Source organism: Sminthopsis crassicaudata, chromosome 5, assembly GCF_048593235.1.
Source record: "Sminthopsis crassicaudata isolate SCR6 chromosome 5, ASM4859323v1, whole genome shotgun sequence".
NCBI classification, from domain to species: domain Eukaryota; kingdom Metazoa; phylum Chordata; class Mammalia; order Dasyuromorphia; family Dasyuridae; genus Sminthopsis; species Sminthopsis crassicaudata.
The window spans coordinates 228437300-228457581 of record NC_133621.1 but is presented as its reverse complement, the minus strand read 5'-3'; the positions used below and the strand labels follow the sequence as shown (position 1 = coordinate 228457581).

The following is a 20282-nucleotide window of genomic DNA, read 5'->3' as shown; positions in this document are numbered from 1 at the left end:
TGATATTAACTGGGACCCTATCCCCTAATCCTATCCCTCAACTCATTTCCTGATGTTAAGCTTCTAGCTCAAGATCCAGCACTGCTGATTAAAGATGCTTATCTGCTTGGTGCTATCACTTGGGTACAAAGCATACCAAACAAGAAAGGTATTAGGTCTGCTTTACTTCTCATCCTCCATCATTTTGAAGCAGGTTTTTAGATTTTTTTTTAATGAATCTAGTATTTTTTATCTTGGGTATGTACATCATTTCTCCCTCTCTCAGCCTGGGAGCATCCTGAGGTGTCATCCTCTTCCAGCCCAGGTTCCAGGATGGTACTTTTCACAAAAAGGTCCAGAAAGGAATGGGGGGAAAAATTTCATGATTCTAGTGACAATCAGACAGAATTTAGAAGGCAGGCAATCTCCATTCTAATCCTGGTTTTATTTTTAACCAGTATATGAATGAATTCTACTTATTTGATTTCTTTGAGTGTCAGTTTCATATCAAATGAGGAATTAAATTTGGTGATTTCTAAGATTCTTCAAGCTCAAAGGTCAATGATTCTGATTGGTGAAGAAGCTTTCATATCAAATCATATGAGTGGGCCAAAATAAGTGGACCCTTCCTCAGATAAAGTTATTGATAGATACAGTGGTGTGCCAGGAATCAATTGTTACATTTTCATTGTGAACATTCAGACCTTAGATATTGGCAAATGATTTGTGAATCAATACTTTATTATTTTGTTGAGAAAGTAAATGAGAAAATGTTAATATTGCAGATTGAATGTGTGTCATGTAGACCTTTTTTCTCTTGAGAGTCAGTTGTTTACCAGCATACTTCCAGATAGATAAATACTTATTTAATGACCGGAAAAAAAAAACCCAACCTAAGTTTCATTTGGGAGCCTCAGTTTCCTTATCTGTAAAATTAAGGAATTAGGTGAGATCATTCTTAGGGCTCCTTCCAGCTCTAAATCTACACTCTGATAGAATCAGACAAACTAGAATAGCTCATATGAGAGAACCCCCAAACTCCCCAAATGTAGGTTTTTTAAATGAATTTTATGTTGTTAATAGGATTTTAAGTAATATTAATTTTAGAAGATTTTTCTACAAGAGTTAAACTGAAAAGTTCTACCACTATGGAAAAGTTTGAGAATCCCTAGATTCTAATCCACTGCCCTCATTTTTTTTTTTACAGAAGGTAACTGGAGGTAACTTAAAATATTAAGTCACTTGTCCAAGGTCACATGCTTAGTAAGCAAAATTAGAACTCAAGTCCTCTGACTGAAAATCTAGGGAGCTTCCCAAACTGTTTCAGGCTGCTTCCTTTAATCCCCCATTCCTCTCCTTGTACTGCCAAGCCACTTCCCTTCCCTAAATCTTCTTTTAATTCATGAAGAATAAAATAGTTGGACTCATTAAGTCTAAGAAAGGTCATTTCCAGCTCTGATATTAATAATAATAATAACATTAAATATAATAATACTGAATATGCTCATTGGCAACCTGTGCCTTTGGTCTAGGACTCAACCTGCCTTTTGGATTATTTTCTGGTGATAGTGGGCAAGACTTAAGCCTGCAAAGTCAAGTCTCCTTAAGGAAGTGCCCAACCAATCCCTGCAGATAAAAAACCCTTCAGAAAAAGCTTCAGGTAAAACATTAAATTTGTCAAGTTTATTGAAGGGGGAAACACAGAAAGGGAAAAAATAATAATTAGAGAGATCAAGCAGCAAGGAGAAAAAATCATGAAGTCATATGTACAATAGCATATGGCCTTTTGTTTACACTCCTCTCTGAGAAAACCCCCATCCACTAGAGCTGTCCAGCATCATCATGAGCTTCCCCTTTCATTTTCTGTAGTATTCTTGGTTGGCAAAGGTATTACAGTTGACAGATGAGCCCTTTTTCTCTATATATGCAAGGACTTTGCTTTCAGCATGCTTTTCTGAAAACTACCTCCTTCAATCAGACTCCACCTCACTCTGGGGGGGGAAATAATTTTCTGAAGAAGAAGAAAGAAGAAAAAAGAAAGAAGAAGAAGAAGGAGGAAGAGAAGGAGGAGGAGAGAGGAAGAGGAGGAGGAGGAGGAGGAGGAGGAGGAGGAGGAGGAGGAGGAGGAGGAGGAGGAGGAGGAGGAGGAGGAGAACCAGGGACTCAGTGTACAAGTAAGATGGAAGCTGCAGCATTAAGAATTGGGATTTTCCCAGAAGTATTTCCCTTTTTTTCTAAATCCCCCAGTCATCAGCAATGATTCAGGCTATCTTCTCTAGAGGGGTAATAAACATGGAAGCATTTTCCTTCACTTGTGAGTGGTGGACTGTTCTGGGTAGAAATAAGGGGGCAGACAAGGCAACCACTGTGTCTAAAAGTCTGCAGTTTTCAAGCAAGAAAAACCAAGATAGAAAGCCGAGACTGAAGGATAAAGGAAAAGAGAAAAAGAAAAGGAAGGAGAGGATTCTAAAGAGGAGAGGAACTTCTTGGAGAAGCAAATTAAAAGGCAATTAGGAGAAACATCCATCCTTGCATAAGGGCAAGAAAGACCCTCAGAAAGTAGAACCTCAAAGCATCCAACCCTAACCCTAGTTCTATGCTGTTTATCTTGTCATTTTCTTGGTGGGTGAGTTCAGAGCCAAAGACATCTTCCCAAGGGTGTCCTTGTATTCATTGGCACTGCTCAGCTGGGTCTTGGATTCTCCCCTCGGGCTGCAGGCCCCACTGCCAATAATACATCCTCCACCAAGAGTTCCGTAGCCACCACTGACTGAACTGGGTCGGAAACCATAGGAGCTGGCACCACTGAGCCCAAATCCAGTCCCTGTGTTAGCATTCCCAGCCATGGTGCTGCTGATCACAGCTACAAAAAAAAGGAAAAAAGATAATTATATATCGTGTCCTGGAGAAGCCAGGAAGACAGTGTATCAAAATGAAATCAGAACAGTAGTAAGGATTTAAATTAGTAATATAGGGAAGTACCTTAGAACACAGGAAGGCTTCCAATGAACTATCTCTAATCAGACTACTGTTGATTCTTCAAGCAAATGAAAGTGTATAAACTCCCAAATTAGTACATTATTACAGTATATTAGATATTCTAAAATTTAGTGAAAATTAAGCTTTAAGTGAATATTCTGGCATTTTTAAACTGAAAACTACAAAGAAATATTTCAATACAGAAAAAGAAAGAGAAACTATGAAACTTTGGTTGGTTTCTTAAAAAGAAATATTCATATATGGAATACTATTGTTCTATAAGGAATGATGAACAGGATGCTTTCAGAAAAACCTGGAAAGTCCTCCATGAGCTCATGCAAAATGAAAGGTATTATGTACAAAGTAATAACAATGTTGTAGGATGATCAGCTATGAGGGATTTTGTTCTTCTCAACAATACAATGATCCAACCCTACTCTGAAGGATTTATGTTGAAAAATGCTGTCCATACCTAGAGAAAGGAATGATTGTGTCTGAATACAAATTGAAGCATGATTATTTTAAAAACTTATTTTTCTCAAGGTTTTTTGGAGAGGAGGGGAAATTTATAGTTTCTTTTGCAATATGACTTTTATGGAAATGTTTTGCCTAACTTGACATAGACTTTCTCAGTGTAGAAGGGGGAAAGAAAAAGGGAGAGAATCTGAAACTCAAAGTTTTAAAAACAAAAAGTAAAAAATTATTTTATGTGTAACTATGAAAATTATATGTTTTTACAAAAAGAAAATTTCATATATACTAAATTTAACAAGGTAGAAGCAAAATCACTGCATTTATGTTCCCATCTCTACTTTTTTGTTTAATTCTGTGAATATCATAAAATATTTATTGATGGGGTTTTTTGCTTATCACTTAATCATTAATCTTCCCTCACACCTTCTCTTTCAGCAATTATGAAGGTAGAGTCAAGTAAAACAATAATTGAAATAGATAGTGGTGGTCCTGTGGCGAGAACCCTTGAGAAGATATTTAAAAAACCTGCTTTTGATTTGCAACTAAGCTATTTTATCTGAACTGGGTAAATTACTTTTGCTTTCTAGGCCTCAGTTTTCTCATCTAAAAAATGGGACAACTGGGCCCATCCTAGATCTTATGATCCAAGATTTTTCCTACTACTAATTGGCTTAAGCCAAACAAATCTGGGGGGGAAACCAGAACACCTCACCCATGTGAAAAAGAGACAAAAATCAGCTCTGCTGATAATAAAAATTGTTCTGAGAACAATCTACAAAAACTGAATGTTGGTCTGGGCTTGCTAAGTTTTTTTGTTGTAGTTCATTTATTATCTGATTTGGGGAAAAGAGAAAGAATTCCTTTTTCTGGAATCTTGTAATTGCAACTGGGAATTGAAGTGTTTAATGAAAAAGTCACTTTCTAAAAGACAAGTTTTTCTCTGCATGTTGTCCCTTCCTGTAGATTGTAGAGGCTCTCAAAGAAGGCTCTCTCAGAGGGAATTTTAAACAAAGAACAGATTATATGTACAAAAAACTTCATGTTGCTATCTGCTCAACTTCTGTTCACTATTTTTCTGTCTCCCTCCCATAAATTTGGCAAATTTATCATGTTAATGGAGTCTTAGAGAATTTTCTCTCGTGACATGAGATTAAACTGTTTTTTTTTCTCAGAGTACAAAAACAAATGCCTGGAGAAAAGTAGGTTCTCACTAAAACTTAAGTGACTAACAGGAAAATCTTGAAAGTAGTGAAGAAGAAAACTGAGAAGGCAAAGAAAGGGACAACTCAGGAGAGAGATGTACAACTGCCAGCAGCAAGAATAAATTGTCTATTTGTGTTTAATCATATCCATTTCTAGGGTGGGGAAAGGGGATAGGAAGAAGAGAAGGAAAAAAATTTACAAAATAATTTTTGTATAGTTGAAAGGAATAGCAAGTTGTGCATAGTCAATTTGCAATTTCATGAACAGTCATGTTTTTATTGTACTAAGTTATGTATATGTTTTATTCCATAAATTAAAAATATTTTTAAAAATGAAAAAAGTTTTGTACAAAGAAAACAAATATAGCCAAGGTTAGAAGGAAAGAGGAAAATTGCAGTGGAAAGGGGAAGGAGAGAATTTTATAGACCATTTATTAGATAAAGGTATCACTTCTAAAATGTACTAAAGAACTTTGTCAAATCTATAAGGAGATGGGTCATTTCACAATTGATAAATGATCCAAAAGCATAAAAGTGGTAATTTTTCAATGAAGAAATCAAAACAATTTATAGTCATATAAAAATATTTGAAATGATTATTAATTAAAGAAATACAAATTAAAATTACGTTGACATGTTATTTTATACCTTACCAGATTGACTAAAATGATAAAAAGGGAAAGTGTTCAAGAAGATGTGGAAAAAAATAGGACAGTAATTCATTATTGGTGGAATTGTAATATGATCCCATCATTTTGGAAAGCAACCTTATACACAAAGAGTTATTAAACTACTTATAACTTTTGACCCAGCACTACTACTACTTGATATATCTTCAAAGATGATTAGGGGAAAAGGGGAAAAAAACTATAAATTCTAAAATGTTTATAGCATTTCTTTTTGTAGTGGCAAAAACCTGGACATTTCATGGATGTTCATCAATTGGGGAAAAGCTGAACAACTTGGAGTATGTGATTGTGATGTAATACTATTGTGCTATAAGAAATGATGAGTTTAAAGATTTTAGAAAAATTTAGAAAGATTTGCATGAAATAATGAAGAGCAAAATGAGCAAAACTAAGAGAATAGTAAGAATTACTTTGAGCAAATGTTATTTTGACATTATAAATACCCAAATTAACCATAAAAAACATATAAAGAAATTCTCTGCAGCCAGAGACAGAACTGAATAGAAGTCCGCATAGAATAATTTTACAGAAGTGTATAGATATATAAATATAGATAGATATAGATATTTGTGTTTAATGGCAGCTATCTCTAGAACAGAGAAGGAAGAAAAAAAGGAAAAAAGAAAAAAATTGTGCATAGTAGATTTGCAGCTTCATGTACAATCATCTTTTACATTGTACTGTTATATGTGTTTGTTTTATTCCATAAAGGTATAACTAAAAAAATAATAAATGGTCAGTCAACTTGTATTTATTAAGCTTCAAAAAGTTTGAGGAGTCACCAAAAACTATTCAGTTAGGCAATAAGCATTTATTAAGCACCAATTGTGTGCCAGGCACTGGGCTGAACACTGGGGATAGAAAGACCAAAAAGGTAATCCCTGCTCTCAAGGACAAAAATATACAAACTATATCTAAATAATCCATACACAAAATAAATAAGAAATAATCTGTAGAGGGCTTTACTGGTATATTTGAAGACCTCCTATAATGGAGGTCTTCACAGGCATTCAGTAAGTATTTATCAATTGATTTTAATTGATGAAAGGGTTCAGGATACTTACAGATGCTCACAGAGTTGGTGTACTCTCCAGACATCCTGTAAGAAAGAAATATGCATGAGTTTTTCTGTACAGAATAGCATCCCAGAATGACAGTCATGTTGAACTCATTCAACAAATAGGAAGATAGGAACATTCAACAGATAGGAAGACTTAAATGCATAAAAATTTTTAAAAACCTTAAAACTCTGGAAGCCCAACTCTCTCATTCCTTTTAGATGCCTGATTTCATTCACTTCCATCTCTTATCTTCAGGCTCCCACCCATCTGCTAAGTTCTCTTAATGGATCACAAAATATGATGAAGTTACAGTTGAATAGCAGCTAGTCCCAAACCCCTATTTTACACAGACCCTAAGGAATTAACTGATACATTTAAATTCATACAATGAAAATACTGGTATGTAAGCCTGGCTTCTAGGAAAGAGGCTAAATACATTTCCTGTCTCTTAGACCTGCTTTAAAATTTAACTAATCCTACTATTTTCTTCCATGTGACTGGTCTTCATATGAACCACACTTATTAATTAAATGATTAAATTAAATGATCCTTAATTAAGGCTGTTTCCCACCCTCACCTGCACTCCTCGCCCTCCAAGAGTTTTCTATAGGTTGCAATCTCAATGTCCAAGGCAAGCTTGGTACTCATCAGCTCCTGGTAGTCTCGCAGCAGGCGGGCCAGTTCCTCCTTCGCACTATGTAGGGCACTTTCCAGTTCATCCAGCTTGGCCCTGGCATCTTTCAAGGCACAGTCACCTCTCTGCTCAGCATCTGCAATAGCTGTCTCCAGGTTGGAGCACTGTGAGGCAAAGGACCAATTCTAAGACTCTCAAGCTCACCTTTCCATTCATCATTAATCATTGTAGTTGATTCCAGATTGAATTTACTGTGTAGCTAGCTGCTCTATTCATTGAAGTTAGATGGGAAAGAGTAACTGCTGAATGATCAGAGGAGAAACCTTGTACTTTAGGACAAATATTTCCATTGCAGACCTCGGAGACTTATGGAAAAATATTTTCCAATTGTTTCTGCCCTAAGAGTTTGAGGTTAATTACCAGAGCTGGGAGAACAAGTAATATAGACACATAGGGCTAAGCATAAGAGAACAAAGATGAATGTGAAGATAGGAGAGGGAAGTTGTAGGAGCTCAGGTTGAGCATAAAATGTGACAGGAATGTACGAAGTAGACAGGGATGGGATGAACATAGAGTTTGGGACTGAGTGGGGAGAAAAGGAATAGGGTTAAGTAGAAAAGATGAGAGATATGAAGATTGAAGATAGAAGGATAGGGAATAAGGATGTGAAAGATGAGTCTGAGTATAAAGATAGGCTGAGTGAAGGGAATGAGTTAAAAGAAATACTGTTGGGGATTCAGAGAGCTAAGGAGTAAAAATGAAGGAATAGGTGCTTGTGGGGACTTCATCTCATTCCTAACTTAGGTTCTGGGTCCCAGGAAACCTCACTTCCCCATCCTCACACCCTTAATAGGACAGGGCCTGTTTAGATGCACTCACCTGCTTCTTCACATTCTCAATCTCTGATCGAAGCCTCTGGATGAGCCGGCTCAGCTCTGAGATCTCGTTCTTGGTGTGTTTGAGATCATCCCCATGCCTGCTGGCTGCCAGCTGCAACTCCTGGAACTGGATTCCAAGACAGTATCACTGACCTAAACAATTATTGGGATGCTAACCAGAATATATGGCATAGCATCACTGTCCTAGGGGGCTGAGAAGGTGGGAGAAGAAATCTGTGGGGGTATGTCCCACTTTTAGGTTGACTCTTTTGGCAACAATCCCTTCAGTCATTATAAGCACTTTGAGGGCAAGGATTTAATTTTTCTTTCCATTTAATTAGAATCTAGCACAATGTATTCCATCATAAACATTTAATGTTTGCTGAGAGAATGTTAAGTGATTAAGCCATTGGCTCATAATATGTATTTGTTTTTATTTTTCATCTCAAATAATTTCTATTCAATTAATCACCCCATTTCCTCTAATGTAACAATGAAGACACCCCAAAACATCCTTTTGTCCCTATAAAGCTCACAATTATCCATAAAAGGATTCTTTTTTTAAAAAATAAATAAATAAAGTTGTGATTAGGAAGGAAACTGTTTTATCACTTCCATAACTCAGGCTGTCAACAGTTTATCATGGTAGTGGAGAAATAAGTACACGTGAAAGGGAGGAAGAAATAGACAAAGAGAAAGTAAAGGAAAGATAAGAGAGAGAGATAGGAAAAAGTCAGAAAGAGAGTGTGATAAAGACAAAGATACAGAAAGACAGTTTCTGCTGAAAAGATGCAAATTTTGATTTCATGTTAAAAAAAAAAAAAAAAAACTACCTTCCTAACTCCTAGATATTAGAGCTATCCCAAAGTGGAATGATGCCTTAAGAGGTAGGGAAAATGGTAGCAACCTTCCCCTTCTAGAGTTTGCCAAGCTAAAATTAGGTGCCAACTTAACATGAGTTTTAAAAGAGATTTTTGTTTAGATCTGGGTTGGACTCAGTACTCTCTGCAACTTATCCAACCTTGAAATTCAATCATCTTGATCTGGGGATTACAGAAGCTTGAGCTCCCTTTCTTATAACACAAATAGTTTAAAATAAACTGGATTCCATGCCGATAGTATGTCTTCTGATATTCATTAGCCAAATATAGAGTACTTTCCATTCTCCATCTGTGAATTATCTACAAGTCTAATCCCCAGGCTATCTCCTCCCTTAACCTTCTTATGCTTCTGAACTCAGACTTCTTTAAATGGCCATGTATTCCCAAGAGCATGAAACTCCTTCCCATGATCTTTGATTTTATCCCACCTGCAGATGGTATAGTAACTTTCTTCCTCTTCTATATGTCTGCTTAGTATTTTCATCACTATCATTACTACCAACAATGATAATAGCAATAATCATAATAACAGCTTACACTGATGTTGTTTATAGCTACATATTACATGTGTTATCTGATCTTAACCTTTTGAGGATGATGAATATTTTAGTCAATCAAGGTGGGGATGGGTGTCTCCTCCTAGCCATACTTTATCTAGATGGTTACTTTTAGAGTGATGGTCCAGAAACTTGTTTTTGAAATATTTTAATCACCGATTTCAATATAATTGGTTTCCCTTGGTAAATATGAATATTTTATTTTATGCATTTAAAAATTTGACTCTGAAAAAGGCACCATAATCTTCACTAGACTCAAAGGAGTCCAACACACACACACACACACACACACACACACACACACACACACACACACACACACACACAACTCAGGATCTAGAGAGAGAATCAATCCTGATTCCTACAATTTTGATGTGAATAATGGCCATCCTGCTGCCTCTTATTGACTTCCTGAATCAAAAGAGAACAGTGGCAGACACAATTGAAATTTTTTTTGGTGACTTTGAAAGACATTTAGAAACTTTCTATCTGGAAACTAACCCAAGATGAATCTTTCCTCCCCAGCACAGACCAAGAAACTTTGATTTTACATCGGGCACCTGAGCTCAAATCTTAGCTAGCTTTTCTATTTAATACCCATGCGATATTGGACAAGTCACTTTTTATAGGCCTCATTTTCCTTAAATGTAAAAAAGATAACAAGAGAGTAAATCCAAAAGAAAAATCTGTCTAAAACTAAAGCTAACTCCATTGAACAAATAATTCGCCCAAGGACTCAAGATGTTGCATTACACACTCCTTAGGTGGATTTCAGAACGATGAGGTGGTACAATGGGTAAGAGAATTGGGCTTTGAGTCAGAAAGATATCAGTAAAACTGCCTTTGAAACTTTCTGACTATGTAACTTTGGGCAAAGCACAGCAATCTTTCTCAGGATTAGTTACATCATCTATAAAATGAGGAAGCTATACTTTTAAAATTCCTCCCAGATTTAAAGTTTTGACCCTCTGTATGGGTGACAGGGAATGGGAATGAAGTCTTGTTGTTAAATACTGTCTCCTAGATTTGGAGAAATCCATAACTTCTGATCTTTCCCCTACCAACCTGTCTCCTAAGAATTATAAGATCTGTCCATAGTTTGTAATTCTCTTGAGAAAGAGTCTGATAAACCCCAAGGGGTATTTAGGAAATAGTCTCCCAGTGAGAAATCAAGTTATCTGAAGAATTACCTTCCCACTCATCAACCATTAGGGATGTTAAGATCAAAGTGACTCATTCTCTCTCTCTTTCTTGAGCCCTAGAATTGGGTTTGATTAGAGAACTAAGGCAGATTCAAATCACAGCTGAAATAGCACACTCCCCCCCCCCCCCCCCCCCGTCAGCAATTAATTTTAATTAGCAGGAGAGACTAACAGTCCATGTCTGTTGTAGCCTTCTAAACCTGCTCTAACTCACTTCCTCTAGAAAGCTTTCTTACTAAATGTTAATTGGCCCTTAAACTCACTTATACTTGACACTCTATATTTTTGCCTAAGGTTCCCTTGATAAATCTGATATTTTATTTTATGCATTTAAAAATTTGACTCTAAAAAAGGCACCATAGTCTTCACTAGACTCAATCAAAGGAGTCCAACACACACACACACACACACACACACACACACACACACACACACACACACAACCCAGGATCTAGAGAGAGAATCAATCTTGATTCCTACAATTTTGATGTGGCCATCCTGCTGCCTCTCATTGACTTCCTGAATCAAAAGAGAATAGTGGCAGAGATGATTGAAAAATTATTTTTAGTGAGTTTGAAAGACATTTAGAGACTTTCTATCAGAAAACTAACCCTAAAGATATTTCCTAGAGATGTGTACTGAGTATGTGTCCAGTTCTCCCCAATCAGATTAGTATTTCTCCCAGGGCAGTGACCACACATTCCCAGTATGGATCTCAATCTCCAACCACCCAGGACAGAACCATAAACAGAGTAGGTCTTGAACCTTAGTACAGGGATCATGAAAAGAACAGATCAGCCTGGAGCATTGTCAAGTGGGGCTGCTCCAGTCTTACTTACCTTAGACTGGTACAAGTTCTCAGCCTCGGTCTTGCTCTTCATGGCGGTCTCCTCATATTGACTCCTAACCTCATCAATGATGCTGCCCAAGTCTAGGTTTCGGTTATTATCCATGGAGAGAATGACAGATGTGTCACTGATGTGTGACTGGATCTGGGCAATTTCCTGAAAGATGAAAGAAGTAGGAAGAAATTCAAATTGAAATGACTTCACAAAAAGCAAAGGAAAGGTTCAGATACTATGACCTGGGGAAATTTGAAGATAGTTTACTGAGAACATTAGGGAAGCTTTCAATAATGAGGTAGATTTGGTTAGATTCAAAAGGTAGAGAGAAGAGTGAGATGTTCTAGCAGAAGGAGTGGGCTTTTCAAAGGCAAAGGTGGGGGACAGCAAGACAAGAACATGATTTGGAAAACAGTGACCAGCCCAGTCTGGCTGACTAAGAGAATGTAAAAGGAGACTAACAAGAAATCAAGTCAGACAGATAAATTGAAGTCAGATTGTGGGCACATTAAATATCAGACCAAAGAATTTATAGTTTAATCGAAGAAACAACTCAACTGAAAATGTTTGAATGCGAGATACATTTTAATTGCTAATAAGATAGCAGAGAATAAAGTCCCTATAATGAAAAGGCTGTTCACATATGCTACTATGTGTGGTAAAGGACATATCTGGTAAACAAAATAATTATATGGTGGCCTTGGAGATTTTCATTGCCCTATACACCTGGTACCCTGACCTGCTTACCATAAGTTATCCAGACAACCCTTGACCTAAACCCTGAAGGACACAGAGAGAAATCTGGGACTTGGAATCTAGTAGGAACAAAGAAAACCAAAAGGAGTTCAACCCTCCCCAGTGATTCCTGAACATAAAAACATTTTCTACTGAGGCTATACTGATTGAGATGAAGTATGAATGGGAAGAGAAAAACTATCACTCTTTAGGTACTCAGGAAGAAAGGCATGAATGACAAGATGTTTAGGCTGGTCAGTGGAATATTCTAAGTATTCAACATTCAACATACTGAGGACCTACCTTCTTCCCACCCAGTATGTGTGTGGTGTGTGGGGTGGGGTGTGGGGGGGGGGGTGAAAAGGGAGGGAGCCCTGGAGCCAAGAAGAACTACCAGAGCTCTCTGGGGGAAAAGGGAGTGAATTTTGGTAAACCAAAGGAAGTCTGAAGCTGGATCTCATTAAAGGCCAACACTGACCAAAACTACATACATGACATCAATATTCTTCTTCTTGAATCCCCCTAAATGTGCATACTAGAGAACACTTGGATTCTTAGACTTTCCAGGGTAAACTGTTCCCTCTGCCTTTGTCTCTGATGCTACCTCCTGCAAGAATTATAGCTGGGATGAGAAAGAATGAATATCAAGTTGAAAGTAAAAAGAGAATATAGAATTTAATCAAGAACTGTCTTTTCCAATTATTGCTAGGAGTATTGTCAAGAAGGTGAGGGAAGCATTATGGTGATTGCTTGAAGTCCCATTTAGTGTTTTAGGAAGGAGCTGGAGGGAGTTCTTGCACAGATTCACTGCTTCCATGGAGTAGGCAAGAGGAGAAGGAAGAGAGAGTTAGAAGATAGAGAAACGGAAACCAAGGCAGAGAGACGGATGGAGAAGAAGGGAAAAGGGAAGAAGGTGAGGAGAGGGAAAGAGAAAGAAAAGGAAAGAGGGAAGCTCAATGGGAACAACAAAAAAGTACTCACTCCTTCATACAGGCATTTAAGGAATTTTATTTCTCCATCCAAGGACTCCACTTTGGCTTGTAGCTCCACCTTGTTTGTGTAAGCAGCATCCACATCCTAGAACAAGGACAGATATTCCCTGATGGGGTTTTTTCATTTCCTAAAAGTATAGACACTTTCCCTTCTCTCTATCACCAAACCTTCAAAGCCAGTTCAGATTGGATCCATCTATACCAGTGGGAAGGTGTCTGATTTCTAATCTCTACTTTGCCATAACTCACTCTTAGATTTGGGGCAAATCACTCCCTCTCTCAGGAAAGGAATGAGAATTAAATAAGATTCAATCATCTTTCCGTTATCTGTTTGTTGATTATCCACTTAAGGTTCTTCTCACCACCCACCCCACACACATGTGCTTAGGAAATATACATTCATTTGAGCCCTTGCCTCAGATAAGCAGGATTCAAAATGTAAACCAACTGTCCCAGAAAATCAAATAACACATCCCTGAACCAACAGATTTTTTTTCAAAAATTACCCACATCCAAAATCTCCTTGACTGTCCTAGATAATCAAAAGCTTACCAGAGTAACTATAATAATAATAATTTTAAAAAAAACAGATTGTGTTTGTATAAGACTTTGTTTTATTTATATCTTACCATAGAGATGGAACTTTGAAAATGATAAATAAACCAGGTAATTGTTTTATCACTGCACCTTTGTTGCTTTCCCCCTTCCCAAACCCATCTACTGCTTAATAGAGCAGAGAAAAGGTAACATCCCCTCAGAAGATCTAGTGCCTTCCTCTGAGAGCTGAGGTTCCTTCTGTCCTCCCTCCACCTCCCATTTTTTCTACTTCAGTTACTGATAGATATCCACCTCCTCACCTTTTTGAGCACCACAAACTCATTCTCCGCTGTTGTCCGTTTATTGATTTCTTCTTCATATCTTTGGTTGGGAAGATGAGGAGGGATGAGGATGAGGAAATGAAGAAAAATAAAGATGAAGATTATAGTGAGCATATGTGGTCCACTCTCATCTTGATGGGAGGGCTAAAATAGGACCTCTCTTTATCTCACAAACAATAACATTTAGAAGGATTATTCTAGGATCTTGTAAATAAATACTAAATTACAGAATCTTAGTATCAAATTCTTTTAAGTGTTCCTGGCGATCTTGAAACCTTCATGAATGGAGGACATCTTTGGGAAAGAATGTCTCACACCGGATCTTACTCCCCTCATTGTCTCCCTTCTACAAAGATAAAATATCCCAGTGCATAGAGGGCTAGTCTCAGCTCTGCTGGATTGATCTCTTTCCAGGACCCATTCCCATAAGAATAAGCTCCCTTCTTACTTCTTCTTGAAGTCCTCCACGAGATCTCTCATGTTCCTGAGCTCAGAGTCCAGTCTCACTCTGTCCCCTGATAGGGCCTCCAGCTGCCTCTGCAGATTGTTGATGTAGCCCTCATAAATGGGCTCTAAGTTCTTCTTGCAGTTGCTCAGGTCCAGCTGCTGTAGCAAGTTCCACTTGGTCTCCAATACTTGGTTCTGCTGCTCCAGGAACCGCACCTAGAATCCAAACCAAATTGGGTTTGAGATGCTTGGAGCCTGGAACATGCTGGCACCAGCTCCAAACAGTTGGCAAGAGCCAATCGCTACATTTTCAGTTCAAGCATTTATCTCAGAAATCAGCAATTGCTACAAATTAGGACATGACATTGCTTGGTTGATTATCTAGACATAATTCAGATTAAAATTTCAAAAGGCCATATATACTTTTTGAAAAGTTCATTGATAAACATTTACTAGCATATACACTTTTTGAAAAGTTCATTGATAAACATTTACTAGCATATCCCTCCTAAAGTCCAATGTGACAGGCATCTGAAATTAAATTTGACAACCAAAACTTTATCTCTTCATTCACTCTCCCATTTGATCATTTGTTCAATCATTCTTTCATTCATCAGATCTTTACGGAGTACCTTCATGTGTAAAACATTGGAATAGATGGTAATGTTAGTGATGGTGGAAAATTGAGGGTGGGTGAGGAAGGAAGGATGTTGCATAAGATCCAATCCCTGCTTTCAAATTGCTTACAGTCTAACTGAGAAATGAAATATACACACATGAAAGTTGATAAGATATCAAAACTATCACTCACTTAAAGAGACTTATCAGAAACAGGAAGAGCTAGTCTTTTTTGGATTATTGAATGGCCTTCTCGTTGGTTCCTCAGTGCTTATAAATGTCTTTATGTTTACTGTTGTTATTTCTCTGATTTTCGTCTCACTAATTCATCTTATCCTTTCTTAACAGTTCAATTCAAAAAGCCCTTATAGCATAAGGGCTTATTATGCTAACCCCAAAGGAGACATAAAGTTTACCCAAGACAGAATCTTCATCCTTATGGAATTTATAATTTAGTAAACTATAAACATAAGTACTACAGGAAATGAGAAGGGAAAACTAAATAATCTCAAAAGTTCCTTCCAGATCTAAAGCCATATGATCACCTACCTGGGACAACTTCTCTCTCTTTTGCCCACATTCCAGTCCTTTCTCTCCTTCAAAATTATTTTTCCTACTGCCCTCACTTTTTTTTAAACAAGGACAATATGACTTTGCTTTCCCTTGCCCAGTTAGTACTAACCCTATCTGAGTGTGGTTCATAACATAGCATTTTTACTCTTTTTGTTGTTGTTTGCTTGCATTTTGTTTTCTTTCTCTTTTTTTTCTTTTTAATCTGACTTTTCTTGTGTAGCAAGATTATTGTATAAATATGTATACATATATTGGATTTAATATATATTTTAACATGTTTAAAATAGATTGGATTACTCGCCATCTAGGGGAGGGGGAGGGAGGGAAAAACTTAAAACATAAGCTTTTGTAAGAGTCAGTGTTGAAAAATTATCTATGCATATGTTTTGAAAATCAAAAGCTTTAATAAATAAAATAAATAAAAATTTTAATAAGTACTAATCCCAGAATCATAGACAAACAGTGAATGCGTTTCTATTAAAAGCAATAACTCCTATGACCAAATCTCAGTTTTAGCTTATGATTCATCCTCTTTACGTATTTGACATTTCTAGTAACTGTTCTCAACATTGATCCACGTATCAATGTTTCACCACAACTAGAGATGCTTAGTAAACAGAGAATGACAAACTAGGGTCAACTATCATTGGAAATAAACTCAATCCCATGGATTGGACCATACTTAATAAATCATTGAATTCTAGAATTGAAAGTCATTTGGTGCAACCCATACATAACCCATGCATGAATTCACAATGGGCTTATTGCCCTATGTGACCTTAAATGAATCACTCATTTTTCCCAATCTACTTTTGCATCTGAAAAAATGAGGGAGTTAAACTTATTGATTTCTAAGGTCCCTTCCAGGTCTAAATCCCATGAGTTTTAACATGCCTGGCAAGTAGTTCCATAGAATCAACTTAAAAATTCCAAGTCACAAAGAACTCTCCTCAAGAGATAAATAAAAAGAAAGGTGAGCAGCATTGCCTCTGTCCCTCAGGACCTCATATACCATGATAGACCCCCTCAAAAAAGATACTGAATATAGCAAGAGGAATTTGTGATGAATGACAATTGCTTCATGAGCATCTTCTGATTGATATGAAGTTCTTAGATAGATATTGGAGGGGAAAAAGAGGAAAGAATAAAGGTCAAAAAAATTGTAGAATCATTTTTCCTGAAAAAAAGTTAAGTCTTAAAAACACCATCCGTCATTGTTTGGTGGACAGTTATCAGAACACCTAAAATGCCAACCCAGGACAGCCTCCCAGTCCAGCCTATCCCACTCTGGAGGTAACACAGGAGAATGGGAGTCAGGAAAGGTAGACTGATAAGCTCTTACCTTAGTCTCAACTATCAAGCAAGTGCTCAAACATTCTTATTTCTTTCAATGACTCATTCTGAATTGATCAACCAGAATTTACCTAAATGTTCTAAAATTTATTTATAATTTTATCCTATAGCACTTTTTTTCTTAGGATATTTCTCTCTCATCAGAGCTGCAGTTGTTACTCATGAACTATTTAAATTAGTAATTGGGAAGAAATTTCATTTTTCTTTCCAGGGTAAGTTCTCTGTTTCAAGAGTATTCTCCAATAATTAGTGCCAAACAATGCTGACAGTCTATCATCTTTAGCCCTATGGCAAATCAGAATTCCCAGATCCTAGAGATTCACCAGTCTCCTCCTATAATTGACATTACAGACATGTGTCTGTCCCAAGCATAGTGAGGACTCCACCACCATCAGAAGCTTTTCTGAATTCTTTTTCTGATTCTTTCTTCATGATTTTATGAGTTTTGAGCAGATCCTTTTTCAGTTATGCCTTCAGGCAGGTGAATTGATGTGCTGGTACTCTGAGGTCCTTCCAAATATAGATTTCTGAAGACACTACTCAGAGCGCTTTCCCAGAGTACATAGCAATTGACTTAGTGGATAGAGTGCTGACCTAGCATCAGGAAAACCTGAGTTGAAATCTTGCCTCAGAAACTTCCTAGCTGTGAAACACCTCCAAGAAAATCACTTTAACCTTTCTCTGATTCAGTTTCCTCATCTTTAAAATAACATCTACTTTCCAAGATTGTTGTGAAGAACAAATAAAATGTTTGCAAAATGCTTTAAAGCCCTCTATAAGCTAGCTTGTAGAAATTATTATAGAGATTGGGTTATTTCTTAAGCCTAGAAACCATTTAGCATGACCCTGAATCTGTCTGAACCCATAGCTCTGTTTTCCCTGATCCTTCCCCAGCCTCTCCTGGGGAGAGGCTTTTATCTCCTTGATACTCAAGGGTAAGAATTTATTTTTAGCTTCCTTTTATTTTTCTCTTCTCCCACTACCCACACATAAAAATGCCGAAAGAGAGAGAGAGAGAGAGAGAGAGAGAGAGAGAGAGAGAGAGAGAGAGAGAGAGAGAGAGAGAGAGAGAGAGAGAGATGAAATGGGAAGCAAAGATAGGTCATGCATTAACTGGCTTTTACATATGAAGAGTAATTTTCAAGGCAACATAAAAGAAGCTTGGCCAACCCACCTTATCAATGAAAGAGGCAAACTTGTTGTTGAGAGCTTTGATCTGCTCCCGCTCCTGGGTCCTTACTTTCTGGATCTCAGGGTCCAGCTCCACATTGAGTGGAGCCAAGAGGCTCTTGTTGATGGTGACTTGATGGATGCCTCCTGGTGGGCATACCGATGGGCAAACAGGACCCAGAGCAACACTACCAAAGATGCTCCCAGCAAAACCACTAGCCCTACCTCGAGAGAAACCATAGCTCCCACTTCTCCCACTCCCACCAGCCACATTGAGAGAGATGCTCCTAGTTCCTCTCAGGCTATAGAGACTTCGACTGCCAAAGCTACCCTGAAGTCCTTTGCCCCCTGCCCGGTAGGAAGATGAGCTGCTGGGACCCCCAGAGAGCACTGCTGAGCAGCCACTGAAGCCTCCCTTGGTGGGGGCTCCTGACTTGTATGTGAATTGACGGTTCATGCTGCTGGGTGGAAAAAGTGGTAGTTAAACCTGAGCAGAGATGAAGTTCTTTGGAGACTGATTTAACATTTCCCCTTTATAGAGGAGTAATTTCCCTAATTTGGGGGTTTGTTTTGCCTTCAAGCAAGAAGTCATTTTCTCCCAACAAAATCAGAGACACCAAATAAATAACATGAAACCCCCCAAACTGCTTGGCTTGCAAACTTTGCTCATGTAATTTGGATTTTATCTCATTAAGTGACTGCAATTAGCCCAGGCTGAGTTATCTCTAGAAGGATCTGGACTGTGGGATTTTTCTTGGCCTCAATAATTCTTCAACAGGGACTGCTGAGAAGGAATGGGGAGGGGAGAGAGACCGACTAGTCTGAAAGAGGTATGAAAAGAGACTCTTAATCTACAATTTCATTGATAAGTAATCTGTGGACTAGCTGGCTCGATCAGATGGGCTAGTAGTGCAGGATCCTTGAATGTACCTCTTTAATGTGGTTAGGAAATATATCTCCAGGCTTGCCTTCCCAAGAACTCCAAAAACTTTTCTCATGGAGACCATGATGAGAGGTTAACAAAACCCATACAGACATACTCTTCAATGTCACAATATTAAGGAAAAGTATTGTATAATGGGCAGGAGAGAAGAAGTGGGTAAAAACACCAGTCTTGAAGGTGGACATACCCATGTGTAGATTAGATACTGAATCTTCCCAAGTGTCAGCCAATTCATAAAATGGGAATTATAATAGCACATATCTCATAGCATATGCACAGTCCTATACAAACTACAGTTAATTCCACAATGTATCATGACAGCTTGAAAGCTTTACAGCAGGGTTTCCAAAATTAATTGATTGCTAATGTTTTAAGGACTTTATTATAAAATATCAACCAGAGAGTATGCCTTTAAAGTCAAACTCTTGTATCCTAGCCTTCAAGGTTTGTCATTAACTGTCCACCTCATCCTTTACCTCTACACACACACACACACACACACACACACACACCCACACACACACACATCATTTCTCAAGGCACTCTTCACTGAACAAGCTAACCTGCATAACGTTGACTTACTAATTTCTGCCCTGCAAACTCCAGACCATGGACAAAACAATCTCCTCACTTAAAATGATGTTCCTTTCCCTTTTCCTCCTTAGAAACTCTTTGCTAAGTGGCCTCCTCTAGACAATTTTCTCTGATGAGCCCCATCCAGAGAGACACTCACTCCATTCTTGGAATCATGTCTTCCCACCCCATTCCCTTCAGTACTTGAGGCTTTGCTTATCAACAATATCAATTTCTGCTCTGTCCCCAGATGTGGCCCAGGCCTGCACCTTCTCTGTGTAGTGGAAATAAATGGCCCAGAAAAACATTGTATACAGTGACAACAAGATTATGTGATGATCAACTGTGATGGGTTTGAATCTTCTCAACAATGTGATGAATTAAGGCAATTCCAATAGAGTTGGGATGGAAAATGCTATCTGCATTCAGAAGGAGAAGTATGAAGACTGAATGTGGATCAAAGAATAATATTTTTACCTTTTTGTTTGTTTCTTTCTTTCTCATTGTTTTCTTTCCATTTTACTTCACAATGTGACAAATATAGAAATATGTTTATAAGAATTGCACATATTCAAACTATATCAGATTACTTGCTGTCTTAGAAAGTATGGGGGGTAAAGAA

The 20282-nt window shown here is 37.6% G+C and overlaps 1 protein-coding gene across 2 annotated transcripts; it reads right to left on the bottom strand.

Annotated features, from left to right (window-relative positions):
- Nucleotides 1–1642: 1642 nt before the first annotated feature.
- Nucleotides 1643–18601, bottom strand: LOC141544305 (keratin, type II cytoskeletal 73-like). Of its 2 annotated transcripts, none has more exons than XM_074270311.1 (9): nucleotides 18149–18601; nucleotides 14432–14646; nucleotides 13963–14023; nucleotides 13095–13190; nucleotides 11376–11540; nucleotides 7898–8023; nucleotides 6962–7182; nucleotides 6388–6422; nucleotides 1643–2842 (listed from the first exon to the last, which is right to left on the bottom strand). In XM_074270311.1, the coding sequence occupies exons 1-9, from the start codon at nucleotides 18599–18601 to the stop codon at nucleotides 2583–2585; spliced, it is 1632 nt and encodes a 543-aa protein (XP_074126412.1). In that variant the 3' UTR covers nucleotides 1643–2582. The 2 variants fall into 2 exon arrangements, with proteins under 2 accessions (XP_074126412.1, XP_074126413.1); XM_074270312.1 differs by lacking the exon at nucleotides 18149–18601 and adding an exon at nucleotides 15063–15179.
- Nucleotides 18602–20282: the final 1681 nt, after the last annotated feature.

What these genes read in the sequence shown, in the direction of transcription:
- LOC141544305 (XM_074270311.1), bottom strand. Translation starts at nt 18,601, where the DNA reads ATGAACCGTCAATTCACATACAAGTCAGGAGCCCCCACCAAGGGAGGC. An exon ending in TTGGAGGGCGAGGAGTGCAG is followed by an intron (nt 6,423 to 6,961) that starts GTGAGGGTGGGA and finishes TCTTTCTTACAG; the next exon opens with GATGTCTGGAGAGTACACCA. An exon ending in CACCAACTCTGTGAGCATCT is followed by an intron (nt 2,843 to 6,387) that starts GTAAGTATCCTG and finishes TTTTTTTTGTAG; the next exon opens with CTGTGATCAGCAGCACCATG.